We start from the raw sequence: 15,155 nt of genomic DNA, 5'->3' as shown, positions 1-15,155 counted from the left end.
AAATCTTACCGTAGAGCTAGATGTAAAGGCTCAGGTACATTCTTAGCACTTACAAGTCTTTTGACCTCACTAAAAACTATGCATGTGTTTTCAAGGTTTGACCTATTCAAATTAAAGATGAAAAGGTTTCTTGGGTTTCTCTTTGTTATTTACCATACTGGCATTTTGCCCACTGTAGCTCTGTGTGTCTGGAGCAGTTAGAAGCTTTCAAATTTGAAGCAAAGACAAGGCAAGAGGTGTTTCGTAGCATCCTTAAAAAGAAATACTTTTAAAGCAGTTTGTAAAAGCATAACATTTAAAAAATATTTTCTCTAAGAAGAGATCTACTTAGTAATAATTAAAAAATTCTGGATTTACTTTTAAGGTGAGAACTGGTCTTTTTTTTGTCCAGTTGATGTAGTTGCGGTATATATTCAAATTTGTCTGTTTTCATAAGTGAACTTCCAAACTCTGCCAATATTTAACTCAGTGACTTGTCACACAATTAGCAACAAGCTGTTATTCCACTTATGCCCTTTTTTTGCTTTTGTTTCTTTTTCCTTGGTCATTATAAAATACTGATAATAACTGTCTTGGAATGCACTTACGCTAATTACCTTAGATCTTTCTCTTTTTGCAGAGGTCTAATGGATTTTTTTAAGCAAGACCAAAATGGGCAATGAAATAATGTGTCTTAGAAAATACTGTGTATTTAGAAAATAAGGGCAAACATGTTGTAGAACCACATTTTTAGTTTTTGCCAAAACTGCTAGCACAGGTCGTAACATTTTGTTTGCAGATGAGTAATTTGAGGCCTGCCTTTCTCTTCATGTGTGTATATATTCCTATTCGTAGGATATGTGCTGGGTCTGTGGGTTTCAGCAGTTACAAAAGCATAATATTTCTTATTGCTGTAAAAGATAATTTTGGTTTTGTGCTGAAATTTCAGAGCTGAAAATGGGAACTACACAGAACAAATTCTACAGTTCACCAGAATCTTTTTAATTTGTACTTGCATTTTAAATATTGCACTATATCATAAACAGTGTATCACTTAGTTGCTAAACACTGGACAGTTTGTTCCACTGTATATTTTTTTTGTTGTGGAGACAGCTTATTTAGTCATCTTGCCATTTTGAGACTTGAAAAAGCTGAGCTTTCTGAGGGCCCATTGTAGTGGTAAATCATGGGTCTTCTAGAATGTAACTGGTGTGTATTTGTATTGTTGGTGTAATTTCTATTCATCTCTGATTTACTTTATAAAATTCTTGAACTTAGGAGGAATTGAGATGTCTGAAATTTCACCACTTATGAGTTTGAACTTGAAAAAGGATGTGTAGAGCTGAATTTTAGTTGCCTTTTTTGCTTTTTTCCTCCATTTGTTAAAGCTTTCAGTAAATATTTGACTGGGTGTTTTTTTTTGTCTGTTTGTTTGGTTTTTTTAATGTATGTGGCACAGAAAAAAGCTATGAACCAGACATCACCAGTTTCTGCATTGAAGACGCAGGATAATTTGAGACAGCCTCAGCTAACAAGTCTTCTGAGCAACACACTATCAGGTCAACTAAGGTCTTTTTAAAATAATTTTCTTAATTTTCTCCAGCAACAGAAAGTGGTTCTTCTTAGTCTGTCAGACTTGCATTGATGGCTCATGCTGATAGGGTCCTAAAGGTTATCAGAATTTTATTTTTAAAAGAAAGCAAGCTAAATTTTTCAGTATCAAATGTGTGCTTTTATTTTTCCCAGCCATGGCACTTCATTTTGTAGAGTGAAAAGTTGAATCTCCACAATAAGCAATTACTTCTTCCCTCTACAAAACCCAGAATTGTATTTCCTTTTTCTTATTTTTTTTTAAGCTTAGGAAAATAGAAATAAGTAATTTTCAAAATATGGACATCTGCTAAAAATTCTCCAAAACTTCTAGACCCTCTCTTGTGATGGCTGCTTCAGATACAGAGGAAAGAAAAATAGAGATTACAAGGCTGTGTGAAGGCTGTCATCACTTGATTTAGTTTTGAATGTGTCACTTTTGGTTAGAATTGTTCATGGCAAAATATACCATGCTACTAAAAGAACAAACCCAATGTATTCAAAGCAAACAGAAAAATGCAGTAACCTTCATGTTCTCTTTGTACATAAGTAAGCCTCTTGAATAAGGTTCCCTAATCTACTTGCCTTTTTTTTTTTCCTTGTGTACTGTTATGTGCAAGCTGTCCAGGCAATTCTCTACAATCAGCACAGAATGTTTTTTCTGGGGCAGGGGGAAATTATTATTTGTGTTGGTTGTAATGTAGCATGGCTGTTAAGATGCTGTCTGAATTCCTGAGCAAGGCAATTTGAAGAAGTCTGCCCATCTAGAAAATCTAGAAAAGAAAAATATGATGCTTGCTGTCTAAATACTTTCAGGAGCTCTAGAAAAATTTAGTTTATATGCTTGAGAGAGGATTAGTATTGAAAAGCTTGATAAAATGTACTATATGATTTTCAGTAAATTGTTGAGACACTATACTTATGGTACTTGAATTTCTTCTTGCATTGCAGTACTATGGTAGGACATGATTTATATCTGAGGATTTTTGTAGCTTGCAGCATAAAATAACAGTCCTGTTTCATTTTTATGAGCCAGTTTCTCCACAGGGTAGTTGCACTAATGCTTTGAAGCATATGAGACATGTGTCTTTCCCCTAAAAGCTAAAAACTCAAGTAAAATGATCAGGATAGGTACTTGAAATTATTCTGTTCTTTCTTAGGATGACAGTCTGTTTAACATGTTTTTTGTAGGACAGGACTCTGGAGGAAAAATCATACAGCAATCTCTAGGAACAGCACAGCCCCAAGAAAAAGTAATAGGATCATCATCAGTTCAACAGAGTATACAGGTAAATAATACTTTTATTTATATGTTTCCCTTTCCCTTAAAATTTTAGTGAAGTTAGGGGTGTTTCAACTCCATATTGATAATCTAGGAGTCCTTGCAGGTTTTTTTAGAGTGTATGAAGTCACTCAAGCTTGTCAAATTCTACCTTGACATAGTAAATGTTGAATATTTTGCAAATTGATATTCTGAATGCTGCTTTGATATTTAATTCAGTAAGTGGAGTCTTGACTGTACTGTTCCCTGGATATAATTTTGTATGACATAGCAATTCTTCGTTGAGTTGGACATAAGTTAGACCTATTCTTATCATTACTTCTTACAAACTCAGCTATTCTCTAGCTGATTGGCAGGGGATGGTTTGTGAGAAGGAGCAGAAAAATTCCATCTGGTCTTTGTCAGTTTTATTCTTCACTGCATTGTCTTCTTCCTTTTTTTTTTTTTTTTTTTTTTTTTTTTTTTTTTTTTTACCACCAAAAGTTCTCCTATATATGGTAACTATGTACAAAATTTTAACACTGCGTCCAGGGTTTGGGGCTGGAAGGGGAGGCCAGCTTTTTTGGAGAGGGAATACAAGAATTTCTGGAGGGAGGAGACAATTGTTACATTCATGGGCTGAGTAGGTGAGGACAAGAAGCGAGGGTTTGATGTAGGCTTGAAAGTGTGGGCTTCATTGTGGATGGAACTAAACTACAAAATCACAGAAGAAAACAAGGCAGGATCTGATTTAAAATGTTTGTTCCTTGCTGTAAAGGTATTTGTCAGTGTAGTTATGACATGAATGTTTTTCCCTGTCTTACTGATGTACAAGTAGAGCAGAAGATACTCACAGTAGTGCTCAATTATGAGTTCAGCCTGGTTTTGTAGTTGTTGGTCAGATGTTCATTCTCCTGTGGTGGTGAATACTTTTCATGCTCTGATTAGCGCTAGACTCTTTTTGGCCAGCAAGTACCATTACAGTGTGCCTGCTTCACGCTGCTCCTACTTTGCTGAGAAGGATGTTCTGTACCACATTCTTTTTTATTCCTTCTAACCAAGTTGTAGTTCAAAAGAGCTTTCATGCAATCTTTTTTTTAAATCATAAGTAACTTTTTCTCTGTGACCAATTTCATTAGTAAGACTAGTTGACTAAAAAAACCCAACAACTTCATATTAAACAAAGACTCTGATCCAGAATGGCTTCTTTGGGAGAATACTTAGATTGCAGTAATGCCTCTCATACAGTAGGAACATAAGCCTTTACCACCTCAGAAAGCCTCACATCTTAGGACAGTGTTCCCTTGAAAAACCTTGGCTTCATAAATGTCAGAGGAAAGGAAAAGATTATGTAGATCTACCTGATGGGTATATCTGTAGCATCGACACTGAAATAGAATTCCTAGAACCACTTTCACTCCCCACCCAGCCACCATGGCTTTGGAGAATTTAAGGACACAATCTTAGCCTGTTTCCTGACAGATGCTCTAATCCATCAAAATCAGGCAAGGTGACATCAGCTGCGAAATCCAGAGACAGTTCTTGAGAGCGGATTTCTTTGGAAAAGTTTTAGTTGTACCTTTTCTTCTTTCCACCTCCTAAATTTGATAACCAACCTTTTTCCTAGTGAAGCATGTATGTGCACTACAGTGGAATTTGCCTACAAACAACATTTCAGACCTTTGGTTTATGTAAGAGAAGTGACTTACCTTTCCATTGATACAGTGCCCTGTGAAAATAGGAGATAGTTTTAAGTGTTTATGCTTATGTGGTGGTTACACTTAGTATTGGTGATATACTTAATTGGCAGAAATAAATGCTGAAACTTAGGCTTTGCAAAGGAGGGCATATATTGTAATTTGTCTTCTGTTTTGAACTTAGGTGGATGGTCATTTAGTTGGACAGAAAAGGCCTGCTGCTAAACAGTTAACTAAAGGAGCTTTGTAAGTCCTTCTTCTTTTATAATTTTGTTGCAGATGTTTCATCTAACCTTCATTTCTTTCTAGTTTTTGTCAATGTGTAAACTTCTGTTAGAGTATGTGTTAATTATATGTCATTAATTTTCCTTTTAGTATTCTACAACAATTACAGAAGGATCAGGTGCATGCTGTGACACCAGATAAAAGTCGGTTCAGATCATTAAATGATGCAGTTCAGAGACTGCTTTCATACCATGTGTGCCAGGGATCACTGCCAACAGAGGAAGACTTAAGAAAAGGTAATTTTCTTTTTAAAAATTGGCAGTAAGTTTTTAATCAACGTATTGAGAGAATTCTTTATGTAAGTTAGAGCAATAAGAAAGGGAACATTTTTTAAATTTGTGCAGGTTACTGAAGAACAGTGTTTGAAAGTATACTCTTGTCTTTCTAGTGGACAGTGAATTTGAATCTGTAGCTACACAGCTTCTGAAGAGGACACAGGCTATGCTGAACAAATACAGATGTTTGCTTATAGAAGATGCAATGGTAAGGTGTATAACACAGGTACATTTTAAGTTTATAGGATGTGATTCAGTTTGTTAAAAAAGATACACGTACAGGAAGGTGAGAGCTAGCATTACAATTCATTTCACTGATACTATTTATCACCTTACAAACGTGATAAATATATACATGAAGGTTTTAGAGGTACATATGTATAGCCATTGTACTTGTTATTGCACCAGCAATCTCAGTGGCCAACCTGCATTTTTAAGTGTATGCACACATCTTAAAATCGGTGAAATGGCTTGAGTTTGTATTTCATGTACTGCCTAAGTAAGCGTGCTGTTACATGTAAGTTCCATAAATGTTGAAAACACATGAACTTCTGCTCTCTGCTTATGCTTTGCTCTTGTGCTGAGCTGGCTGTAGTAATCAGGCAGGTGATTTCTGTATATTTCTGTGGATGATAGAGCCTGAAAGAATGTTGAAAATCTCCATTCAGAGGTCTCCAGCCATATTATAATTGGAGCCAAATCATATTACAATTCAGGAAATCATTACTTCTCCTTAGAGGCTAGGTGGAGCCTCACGTTTTTATCAGAAATGCTTCTGATTTAAGTGGTTTCACAATCCCAGGCATGAGGTAAAAAGAAAACTGACAAAGTTACTTTAAGAATGTAATTTACAAGCATCAGAAATTATCATTGTGGCTTCAGACATGCTAGTTTTCGAGCCTGGAAAGGTTCTGAATTTCACTATAATGGACATTTAAATCACTCTGCTTTAGAGACAGGAATATGTAATATAAGTGTTAGAATTAATACGGTTTTGGAATCTGGCAGTCCCATTAAGAAAGATAGTAACCATCAAATATTTGCAAGTAATTGCAGGTGCAAAGGGGGATGGAGGTTAAAATCTGTTCTTTTACCAGCTGGTGTGTTGTATGTTAAATCCTCTTCAGTCATTTTGAAGAGGTTATTCCCCACTGCGTTCAGGTTTGGAACTAGTTGCAAGTGTTGTGACTTAGTAGCCAGTGAACTTTCTTCTGTGATGGATGGATCCACCTGACTTGAAGGCATCGTGGCAAAATGCAACTCAGCACCAACTAGTTAGAAGGATGGGAGAGAAGTGCAGGGAAGAAAAAAGATGATAGGGTGGTCCCATTGCAAGATTTTTGCAAGATTTCTCTCTAAAAGAGAAAGATACTGTATGGTGTAAAAAATTGTGGTGTACAATGGCAAACATCCTGCATCCTGAAAAGGTACAATTCTTACAATTGGAATAGTAATTCCCTGTTTTAAAATCTTTAACAAATAAAATGTACCATAAAATGTGAATAATATTTTATGGTTGAGTTTCAATAGTGGTTGGGCTCACAGTCAAGATTGTTGAAGATGTTGTGGTATTGTGAACATTCTCCACAAATACGTAACGAAAGACGTTCTTTTTCTCTGAAGAGTAACTAAGCTATAAATGTTGTGGTACCAACATATGAGTGACTACAGAGATGGTTGGTTTTTTTCCTTTTCCTGCAGCGGATAAACCCCTCTGCAGAAATGGTTATGATTGATAGGATGTTTAACCAGGAAGAAAGGGCATCTCTGACCCGGGATAAGCGTCTTGCACTTGTGGATCCTGGTAAGTAATGGTTAACTTCTAAATCTTACAAAAGCAGTGGAAATACAGAGTGTTTAAAAAATAGTTGTGGCCACTGTGAGGTAGTGACTGCTAGGCATTCCAGTAATTGAAATACTGAATAAACAGTTGCAAGTTAAATTTTAATAACTCCCAAAGTCAACAATCTAGAGACACTGTAAGGTTGAAGGCAGTTTTGGGGGGAAAAAATATATTTGGTCTGTTCGGCAGAGAAATATTTCTGAGTTTCTTTCGACAATAGTCATGACTCCTGCATGGTCTCAATTCTAGTAGGGAAGAATCTGTGAGTTTGCTGGCAGTCAGAAAAAACACCACTGTATGGAGCATGAATACTCTTGTTCATCTTAATGAAGTCTTGCTTTTGGAATGTCTTGGCCACTTAAATGGCAGCATGTTTAACTAGGCTGTTGTTGAATGTAGTAACTAGGAACACGTTATTTTTTTATAAGATAAGAGTTACTCTTTGTTCAAATGTTCTGCATAGCCTGCATATTTTAAAAGATACTCAGGGGATGTATTGGAGAAGGTATTAGTCCTCCAGATACCATATTTACATAGTTGGAATGCTGGGAAGTGCCGTTAGTCTGGTTTTACCGTGCACATATGTGTGTAGTATGCTGATTAATTTGGTGATAATCTCCTACAGTGGACACAGCAGAACACTTAAGCATGTGTACATCTCTCAAAGACATGAATCTGTAGGCTGTGGATGTTATTTGTATTATAATACTCAGAAACTACATTGGGAGTGTCTGTTACTTTGATGTATAGGTAATTTAAGTAAAATGTTGCTACTTAATTTTCAGATGGTTATCAAGCCGACTTTTGTTGTTCTGCCAAACAATTTGATAAAACAGCTGAAGAAGCACAGTCTGGCAAAAGTGACCATCAGTCTAGCAAAACATTACCTTCTCGAAGTCAGACTACCAAAACCCAAGCCAGAGACCGACCAAAATCCAGCTCAGCAGAGTCCGCAAATCACAGTAAACTTCCTCTAGTGCCTAACAACATTCTGACACCACAAGAAGGAATAGCTTCTACTAAAAAATCGGAGAGCCTCACTAAAGCTTTAAAGTTTGAAAAAGCTAATTGTTCTTCTGAGAGCCAATATGTGGCCCTTTCTGAAGAAAAGATGGCTGGGAAAGATCTTGCCAAGTCCACTGAGAACTCTTCGAGTTCTGAAGACTTGTCAAAAACTGTGTCAAGAGGCAGTCATGGAACACACAATAAAATATCAAGGAACACAGTTCAATCTTTCTCAAAGGTAACGTGTAATAATTCCCTCCAAGACAAAACTCTGAGGAGCTCTCCAAAGAATGAGGTTTTACACCCTGATAACAGGAAAGGCTCTGGTGAACCCCAGCAAGACTTACTGCTCAGTAAGAGTTTAGAAACTACATTTAAAAACATCTTGGAACTTAAAAAAGCTGGGAGACAGCCACAAAACGAAGCAACAAGTAGTGGCTCAGTTGAATTAGAATTTCCTAATTTTTCACCTATTGCTTCACAGGAAAACTGCCTGGAAAAATTTATTCCAGACCACAGTGAAGGTGTTGTAGAAACTGACTCTATTTTAGAAGCAGCTGTAAATAGTATCTTAGAGTGTTAATAGTTACAGTACCATGGACAAGTTATGTTTCTCTTAGCAGAAGCAAATGTGAATGACACCACAAGTACAGCCTGACATGCATTTAAGGTTAACCTTTCTAAACTAGATTCTGTTCTGTGTTTGAGAGCAATACTCATTGTGGTTACAGTGAGATAGCCAAGTAAAGTTAATCCTTGTTAGAATGCAGTCTGTTAGGGCCTTACTATTTCAAGTATTATGATAGTGCTTTTGATAATTGTGCAGTACTGCAACACAACAAGGTTGCAGGTCATTAGGCCCTATGTAATATGGTAATATACTGACAATCACAGTCATTTGAAAGGATATATTTATTAAGAAAATGTTTTTAAAAACTGATGGAAGCAACAATTCTCCCCTACCCTTCCACAAATCATCAAATTTTTAGTTTTTCTGGAAAAGCCACTGTACCTCTATTCAGAAGTGATTATTTGCTTTGTTAATGAATCTGAGTTCTAGGATTCTTAAGTTGGAAGGATATCATCAGTGTGTTTACAAAGCTTCATAATTTAAAGTGCTTTTCTATTGCTTTCTGAGCAGAAACTAGTACTTGATGATATATTTGTAGTGGGTAACTTTAGTCTGTGGGATGGTATTATATGATCTTAGTCACAGTGGCATGATATGAAGTAATAAATGCTTGACTAAGGAAGGTAGAATGGGAGCCAGTAAATGGCAAAGTGTACAGGATGAGGCCATGATAGAGCCATGAATTTATATATATAATACATATATATGTTAACTCTTGAGGAAAAGATTTTGCATTTTATAATTGGATGTAGTCAGCCTTGAGTCTTTCTGAAGTGGTATAAATGTTTTTTTTAATTTGTTGGTTTTTTTAGACCAAGTGTCAAAAGCACTTTTATTTGAAAACTGTTATGGTATTTGTAGCTTATATTTTAAGAGGACATTAGCCTTACTCTGATTAAATTTAAAGGCCAGTGTTTGTTTTTTATTTTTTTTTGCTTTTTGCTGTCAGAGAATGTTAAATCATCCACCGTAGCAGTCATAATCATCAAGATATGTACAGACCAAAGTTGATCAGCAATCCCATTGTTTAAACATATCGAAAAGTGTGTAATTATTAATTCATATTGTAGAGCCAAGTGAAAACCATTGCATGGTTTGTATTTGGCTTACTGTCATGTTGTTAAGATAGAATCTTATTTCTTATTATTTTATTTATTTATTTTAATCTATGACATCTTTTTTTTTTTTTTTTTTTTTTTTTTGCTGCCCATGCTGCTTTTTCCTAGTTTACTTTGGTCATGAGTGCTTTTGTGCACATAAGTGCACTGACATTTGTCACGTGCGTGTAGTACATACGTCTGCTCAGGAGGATATAGCTTTTGTGGTTTCTAAGATATGCTCATGTTCTCCCCCAGACCTTCTCCACAATTTCTTAGAAAAATTATCAGCCATTTTCCAGACTTGCTGATTACAGTTTTCATGATACAGAGGCTCATTGTGACAAGCTGTGGTTGTCAGTCAGATTGCCAGGAAAGAAAACAAAAGGTTTTGCTGTCATGTAATTCAGTCCATCTGAATAGTGCAGAAGGCGGCAGAATTAGATCCTTGTGACAGTAGAAGATTACAGTGCAACTCAGTACTGAGCTACAGTCCACTGTCTGACCACTAAAGGAAACCAATCTAGAAAGCAATGTGAGAAAGATGAACTTACTTAAAATTCATTTCCCCTTCAACGTGAATGGAAATACTGGTTTTGTATGTTACTTACTAATTGCCATTTAAAAAAAATGTGCCAACTTTAAAGTACATGTTTGTAAAAACCCAGCATTCCCAAGTGTTGTATAAAATATTCAAGGTAATAATAAGTATTGCCAGTTTTAAATTTTTAGTTAGGTGTCCTTAGAATAGACTCTCAGGCGATGAGTTGTTTTCTTATTGGCAAAACTGACAATATAGTCTTCACCTATTGCCTTTTTAGATTTAATAATACGCTAATGGCTGTGTATCCTGATGTGTATTTTATTTTATCATTTTGGAAATTTAATTAACTGAACTATCTAGGAAGGAAGACAGTAAGTTACACAGCTGTATGTTAACTAGTTACATTTTTCTTCTATAGGGAAAAAAAAGAAAAGTTGCACATTCATTGATCCACTTGCTTTTTTTACCACCTCAAAATGGGTATGGGGTTTCCAGCCTCTCTACAGCAAATAGAAAATTGAAGTATCCGGCTATGTGTCTTCTATTGGATCCCGTTTGGGGATCAGGGACAATGGCATATAAAAAGCGACAAATTACAAAAGGTAATCATGGTTGATTTGGTCAGACACATTTCTCTGAGCTACTTAAGAGAGGAACCCATTGAACAATCCTAGCAAGATTAATCTTAGATTGTTAATGTTCTGTTGTTCATTCCTTTGAATTCAATTCTAAAGGAATTCTGGTACGTGGTGAAGCAGTAAATTAAAGAATTGTATTTTTGTTGTGCTTAAAAAAAAGTATGAATTTATTAATCATATGGGCTCAAGTCCAGCAAAGTATTGTGAATGTGCATGACTTTAAACATGTTTTCATTATTTTGCTGGATCACCATTGTGATTTCAATGTTATTTAATACTGCCTAATATTAAAACAAATTTTAAACTGGCAATTAAGAAAACTATGTTCATTTTGAAGATTTTAGTATAATTTATCTGTTAGATTAGGGAGGCCTTACAGACTGACTTCACTTAAAGAGGATGTGTCACTTATTGTCAGTGTGGTATGGACTTTATTTGCTTAAATACCTTCATTTGTAAAGTATGTCTCACTTGAAATTGCTTTGTATACATTTTGTAAAAATATTTATAAAATGTTTTGTAAAAAAAAAAAAGTATAACAAATTGCAGTTTATTTTGTTATGTTGGATAAATACTGTTAAAAGACACAAGTCAGTAAATATATTGTTAATCCATGGATAGGAAATGTTTAGTTGGAGATTACAAATTGAAACAACCATTGCAATACAGCCAAAGATTTGGGAAAAACTATCTGTGATTGTCTTGATTTAACAAAGTTGAATGTTTACATTTCCAAAAGAGGATTGTTCTCAGTTTTAAGTAATATGGTTGCAAAATATTCTTAGTCCTGTGCTTTTTATAATGCAGCCCTGCTATAAGATATTTAATAGGCCAACTTTCCATACTCTTTATGAATCTTTCTGAACATATGCTGTTAGGATTTGGTTCATGTGGCATTATAACTACATATAGTAATGCTGATCTCCAAATAACAAGATTGCGAATGGTCCTGCTCTTTTGTCATTAGAAATCTTGCCATGCTGAGGTTACTGAGACACACTCTCTTTCTCCAGAACGTTTTCACAAGGTAGAGGGGGCATCATCTTCCTCATACCTCAGGGAGATGGAGGGCAAAAAGAGGGATTTTGTTAGTCAGCTGGCCACCTCATCCATGCTACATGTTTCAGAGTTCTGCCAGTTGTATTTGGTTATAGATAACAGTGTTTGCAGTATTTCCCATTCCTTCCTTGTGGCTGTGAGAAGATATTACAATTGCTGGTGATACAATGCTTCTTCCTACTGTTAGAGGGGTGATGAACCTTTTCTTACTGTGATTGAATTTTTCAGAAAGTATGCTGAGATTCTGGTCTAGTAAAGCTCTTATGCTTGGAACTTCAACACTTTTATTTTTGGAGGCTATGAAAACGAAGGATTGGTGAAGTGCACTGCCTCTCAACTTGGAGTAGGGCCTGCAGTGTTAAAAGGTAGAAATCTTTTATGGTTAGTATTCATTATTTTGTCAATGAGACAAAATAAACATACCTTTTGAATGCTTCCCACATGGATTCAGTCAGTGAAAAAATGAATAAAATCAGTTATATATTATTTTAATCTCTGTTTGGGTTAGGATGGCTAAGCATCTTGGATTATTTTTCTCTTTATCATATCCCTGTAGAATTACCAGGCAAACTTTCTTGGTTGGGAAACATTTGATGTATAGTTTACTCTGCAGCTGTCTTCACTTTAGAATATCTTTTCATTACAAGAACATGGTGTATTTTTTTAATTGCCTTTCAATAGTATTTTTGTGGTGGGGTTTGTTACGCTTATTCCAACATTCAGGGCAGAATTTCTGAAGATTTGGGCATATGTGTTAATGCATAGCTTATTTAAGAAAGAACACCTTTCTTTTTGAGGATCAATACAAGGAAAAAAAATTTGCTATAATAAGCTTGGCACAAGAAAAGGTATGTAATTTTAAATCTTAGAGAAATACCTCTTTTCTTCAGAAAGTGTTTTCTTTATAAGCCTTTGAATTTTTCCTTTAGAGTTGTACACTTTCTTGGAGTTTTCACAATGATGTGTTTGTCAGACAGCTTCAAGAAATACAAGAAATTGTCTTCATGACTTGAGGGTCAGTGTCACTTTGGTTAAAGAAAGTCATGGCAGAAAATACACAAGTTCCAGTGAAGATCTGAACAGCAGCAGCTCTGGTGCACAGATACAATACACTGTATACAGATTTCAGATTGCAGTAGTGGTGGGTATGCTGAATTACTTGTGTTTATAATTTATGGATCAGCATTTGTCTTTCTGTGCTACTAGTCTTGCAACTAGTCATTGTACTGGAAATGAAAAAAAAATGTATCCATAATGATGAGTTGCAATAGGTAAACACCAAGCAAGCTTGAGCAGGCTTGCTGTACTAGGGAAGAAAAAGATAAAAGGACACAAAATGTCCAGCTGAACCAGTATTTTTGGTGTAAAAGCAAAAACCTCTAAAGTTGCCATGTTGTGTGCTGAGCATAAAACCCTGCTTTATGTTTTTCTAGACTTGATATACAGTTTTGTGGGGAAAAATGTTTTACAAACGGAGGAACAAGCTAAATCGGAACGTGAGGCTCTTCTGTAGTATACTCTTTGCTCAGCCTCATGCTAGCTTTTGTTTATGTGGGTGCCATTGTTTCTGCAGATTACTAGCCTTCTGGAATGTAGTGCTCAGTATTCACTGCTGCTTTTGCACTGCAGGATTTTTTTTGGAGGAATTTCTTCCAATTTTTTTGATCCCCCATCCACCCCACTCCGAAAAGGAAATAATAGAATCATAGAATCATTTAGGTTGGAAAAGACCGTTAAGATCGAGTCCAGCTGTTAACCTAAGACTACCAAGTCAAATGAGGTGTTCTCATTTGAGGTGAATTGTTGCAACAATATTAATGAAACAACAGCAATTTTAGAATTCAGTGCTTTGAAGGGGAAGCAAGGTTAGTTAGTCCATGCTGATACATCTAGACAGCTTTTAATGTTTCAGTTAGCTTTTATGTATACATAGTTTTTCATTACATAGTGTAGTCATACTAGAGGCCAAATTTTCAGAATTATCCTGAACTCTGGGCTATACAAGTTCTTACTGTCATATGTTTATTACAACTTGTGAAGATAGTAATGTTTCATTCTAATGAATTTACAATACCAGGCATGTCCTGATAGAGCTCCACTGTCTCTGCACACCACTGATTTGGAAGTAATGTAGACCTAACTCTGACATTCCTTTCTAGACGCCTGGCACTTAGGGCCTGATCCACAGTCTGTTGAATGAGTGGAAGGATGATTTTCAATTCAGGATTATGGTGGTAATACTTCTCTTTAAAAAATAAAAAAATTAAAAAAGCAGAAATTTAATTGATACGATATCCTTGGGTGGAAGGCGATGCAAGGACTCTCAGATTCTACAACGATGACCATCTCAGCACTTAGGTAGGTAGCATTATATCATTAATGGTGTTATTTTGGGTGGTGATTGAATAAAATGTTCTCATATAAGCTGCTATTTTTTTTCCCTCTAAACATTATACACTTAATAACTGCTGCAAAGTTCTGAAAATACAAAGCTTTACTCTGTCCTGTGAACTTTGACTCCAAATGTTCATACTGACATGTGAAACCATGTGCAAGTCATGGTAAGAAATTATTACAAGTAGTTAACGTTAGTAAGTGGTGCAGTGGCTGGAATTATAAAAGTGAGCTAAAATAGTTGACATTTATATGGGGCTAAAATCCTGTCTCGATTACTGTGATCAAAACTAAAGTTCAGCAGCTGAAATTAAACTCAGAAATGACAAATTGTGAAGTTTAATTGGAGAAGTACAAGGCTGAAATCATTAAAATAATGCATGACATTCCTGAGCTGCATCTCAGCAATTGGATTCTCCTTGACTTCAAGCTTTAGGAATTACTTCAGAGATACTCAAAACTGCCAGCTTTTTGAAATTACCAGATGGTGCATAAACAACACTGGAAAAAGGTGCTTGTTTTTAAATTTTTCATATAACTTCTAGAGCTGTGATCACAAATTTTGCTGTTATTTTTGTGAGTGGATTCCATTTGCTGATGAGTCAGGCAGCTAATAGGCTTCAAGGGAGCTGCATGCAGAAATACTCAGCTAAAGAAAATTTGGCCTGATTTGGCTTCACTGATTATCGTTGGAAGTCAAGAGGCTAACATTATAAATACGGGTATTTAGATGCTTTTCTTACATTGTGGTATTCAGCCACTGGGCCAGCAGTGACAAAAGACATACATACATAAATGTCTGTTTTGTTCTCTCAAGTACTTTTAAGTGCTGTAAACAGTAATACTTCTGCACTGTT

The 15,155-nt window shown here is 35.6% G+C and overlaps 1 protein-coding gene and 1 long non-coding RNA gene across 7 annotated transcripts in view; both read left to right on the top strand.

Annotated features, from left to right (window-relative positions):
- BICRAL (BICRA like chromatin remodeling complex associated protein) overlaps positions 1–11,600 on the top strand; it is a 55,316-nt gene extending 43,716 nt beyond the window's left edge. For all 6 annotated transcript variants that reach the window (XM_049833370.1, XM_049833369.1, XM_049833368.1 and 3 more), the window contains 7 exons: positions 1,439–1,538; positions 2,761–2,858; positions 4,712–4,773; positions 4,903–5,048; positions 5,201–5,295; positions 6,789–6,891; positions 7,716–11,600. In XM_049833370.1, coding sequence (XP_049689327.1) covers positions 1,439–1,538; positions 2,761–2,858; positions 4,712–4,773; positions 4,903–5,048; positions 5,201–5,295; positions 6,789–6,891; positions 7,716–8,518 — 1,407 coding nt within the window. In that variant the 3' untranslated portion in view covers positions 8,519–11,600. The remainder of the gene's footprint in view (positions 1–1,438; positions 1,539–2,760; positions 2,859–4,711; positions 4,774–4,902; positions 5,049–5,200; positions 5,296–6,788; positions 6,892–7,715) is intronic.
- A 92-nt stretch (positions 11,601–11,692) lies between these two features.
- On the top strand, positions 11,693–14,673 carry LOC126052767 (uncharacterized). Its single transcript, XR_007510141.1, has 3 exons — positions 11,693–12,269; positions 12,878–13,045; positions 14,064–14,673. It is a non-coding gene; the product is annotated as an uncharacterized LOC126052767 (long non-coding RNA).
- The last annotated feature ends 482 nt before the right edge of the window (positions 14,674–15,155 follow it).

This window comes from Accipiter gentilis, chromosome 30 (assembly GCF_929443795.1).
Source record: "Accipiter gentilis chromosome 30, bAccGen1.1, whole genome shotgun sequence".
NCBI lineage: Eukaryota > Metazoa > Chordata > Aves > Accipitriformes > Accipitridae > Astur > Astur gentilis.
Note: the sequence above shows the minus strand (reverse complement) of the source record. Positions and strands in the feature narration are given on the sequence as shown.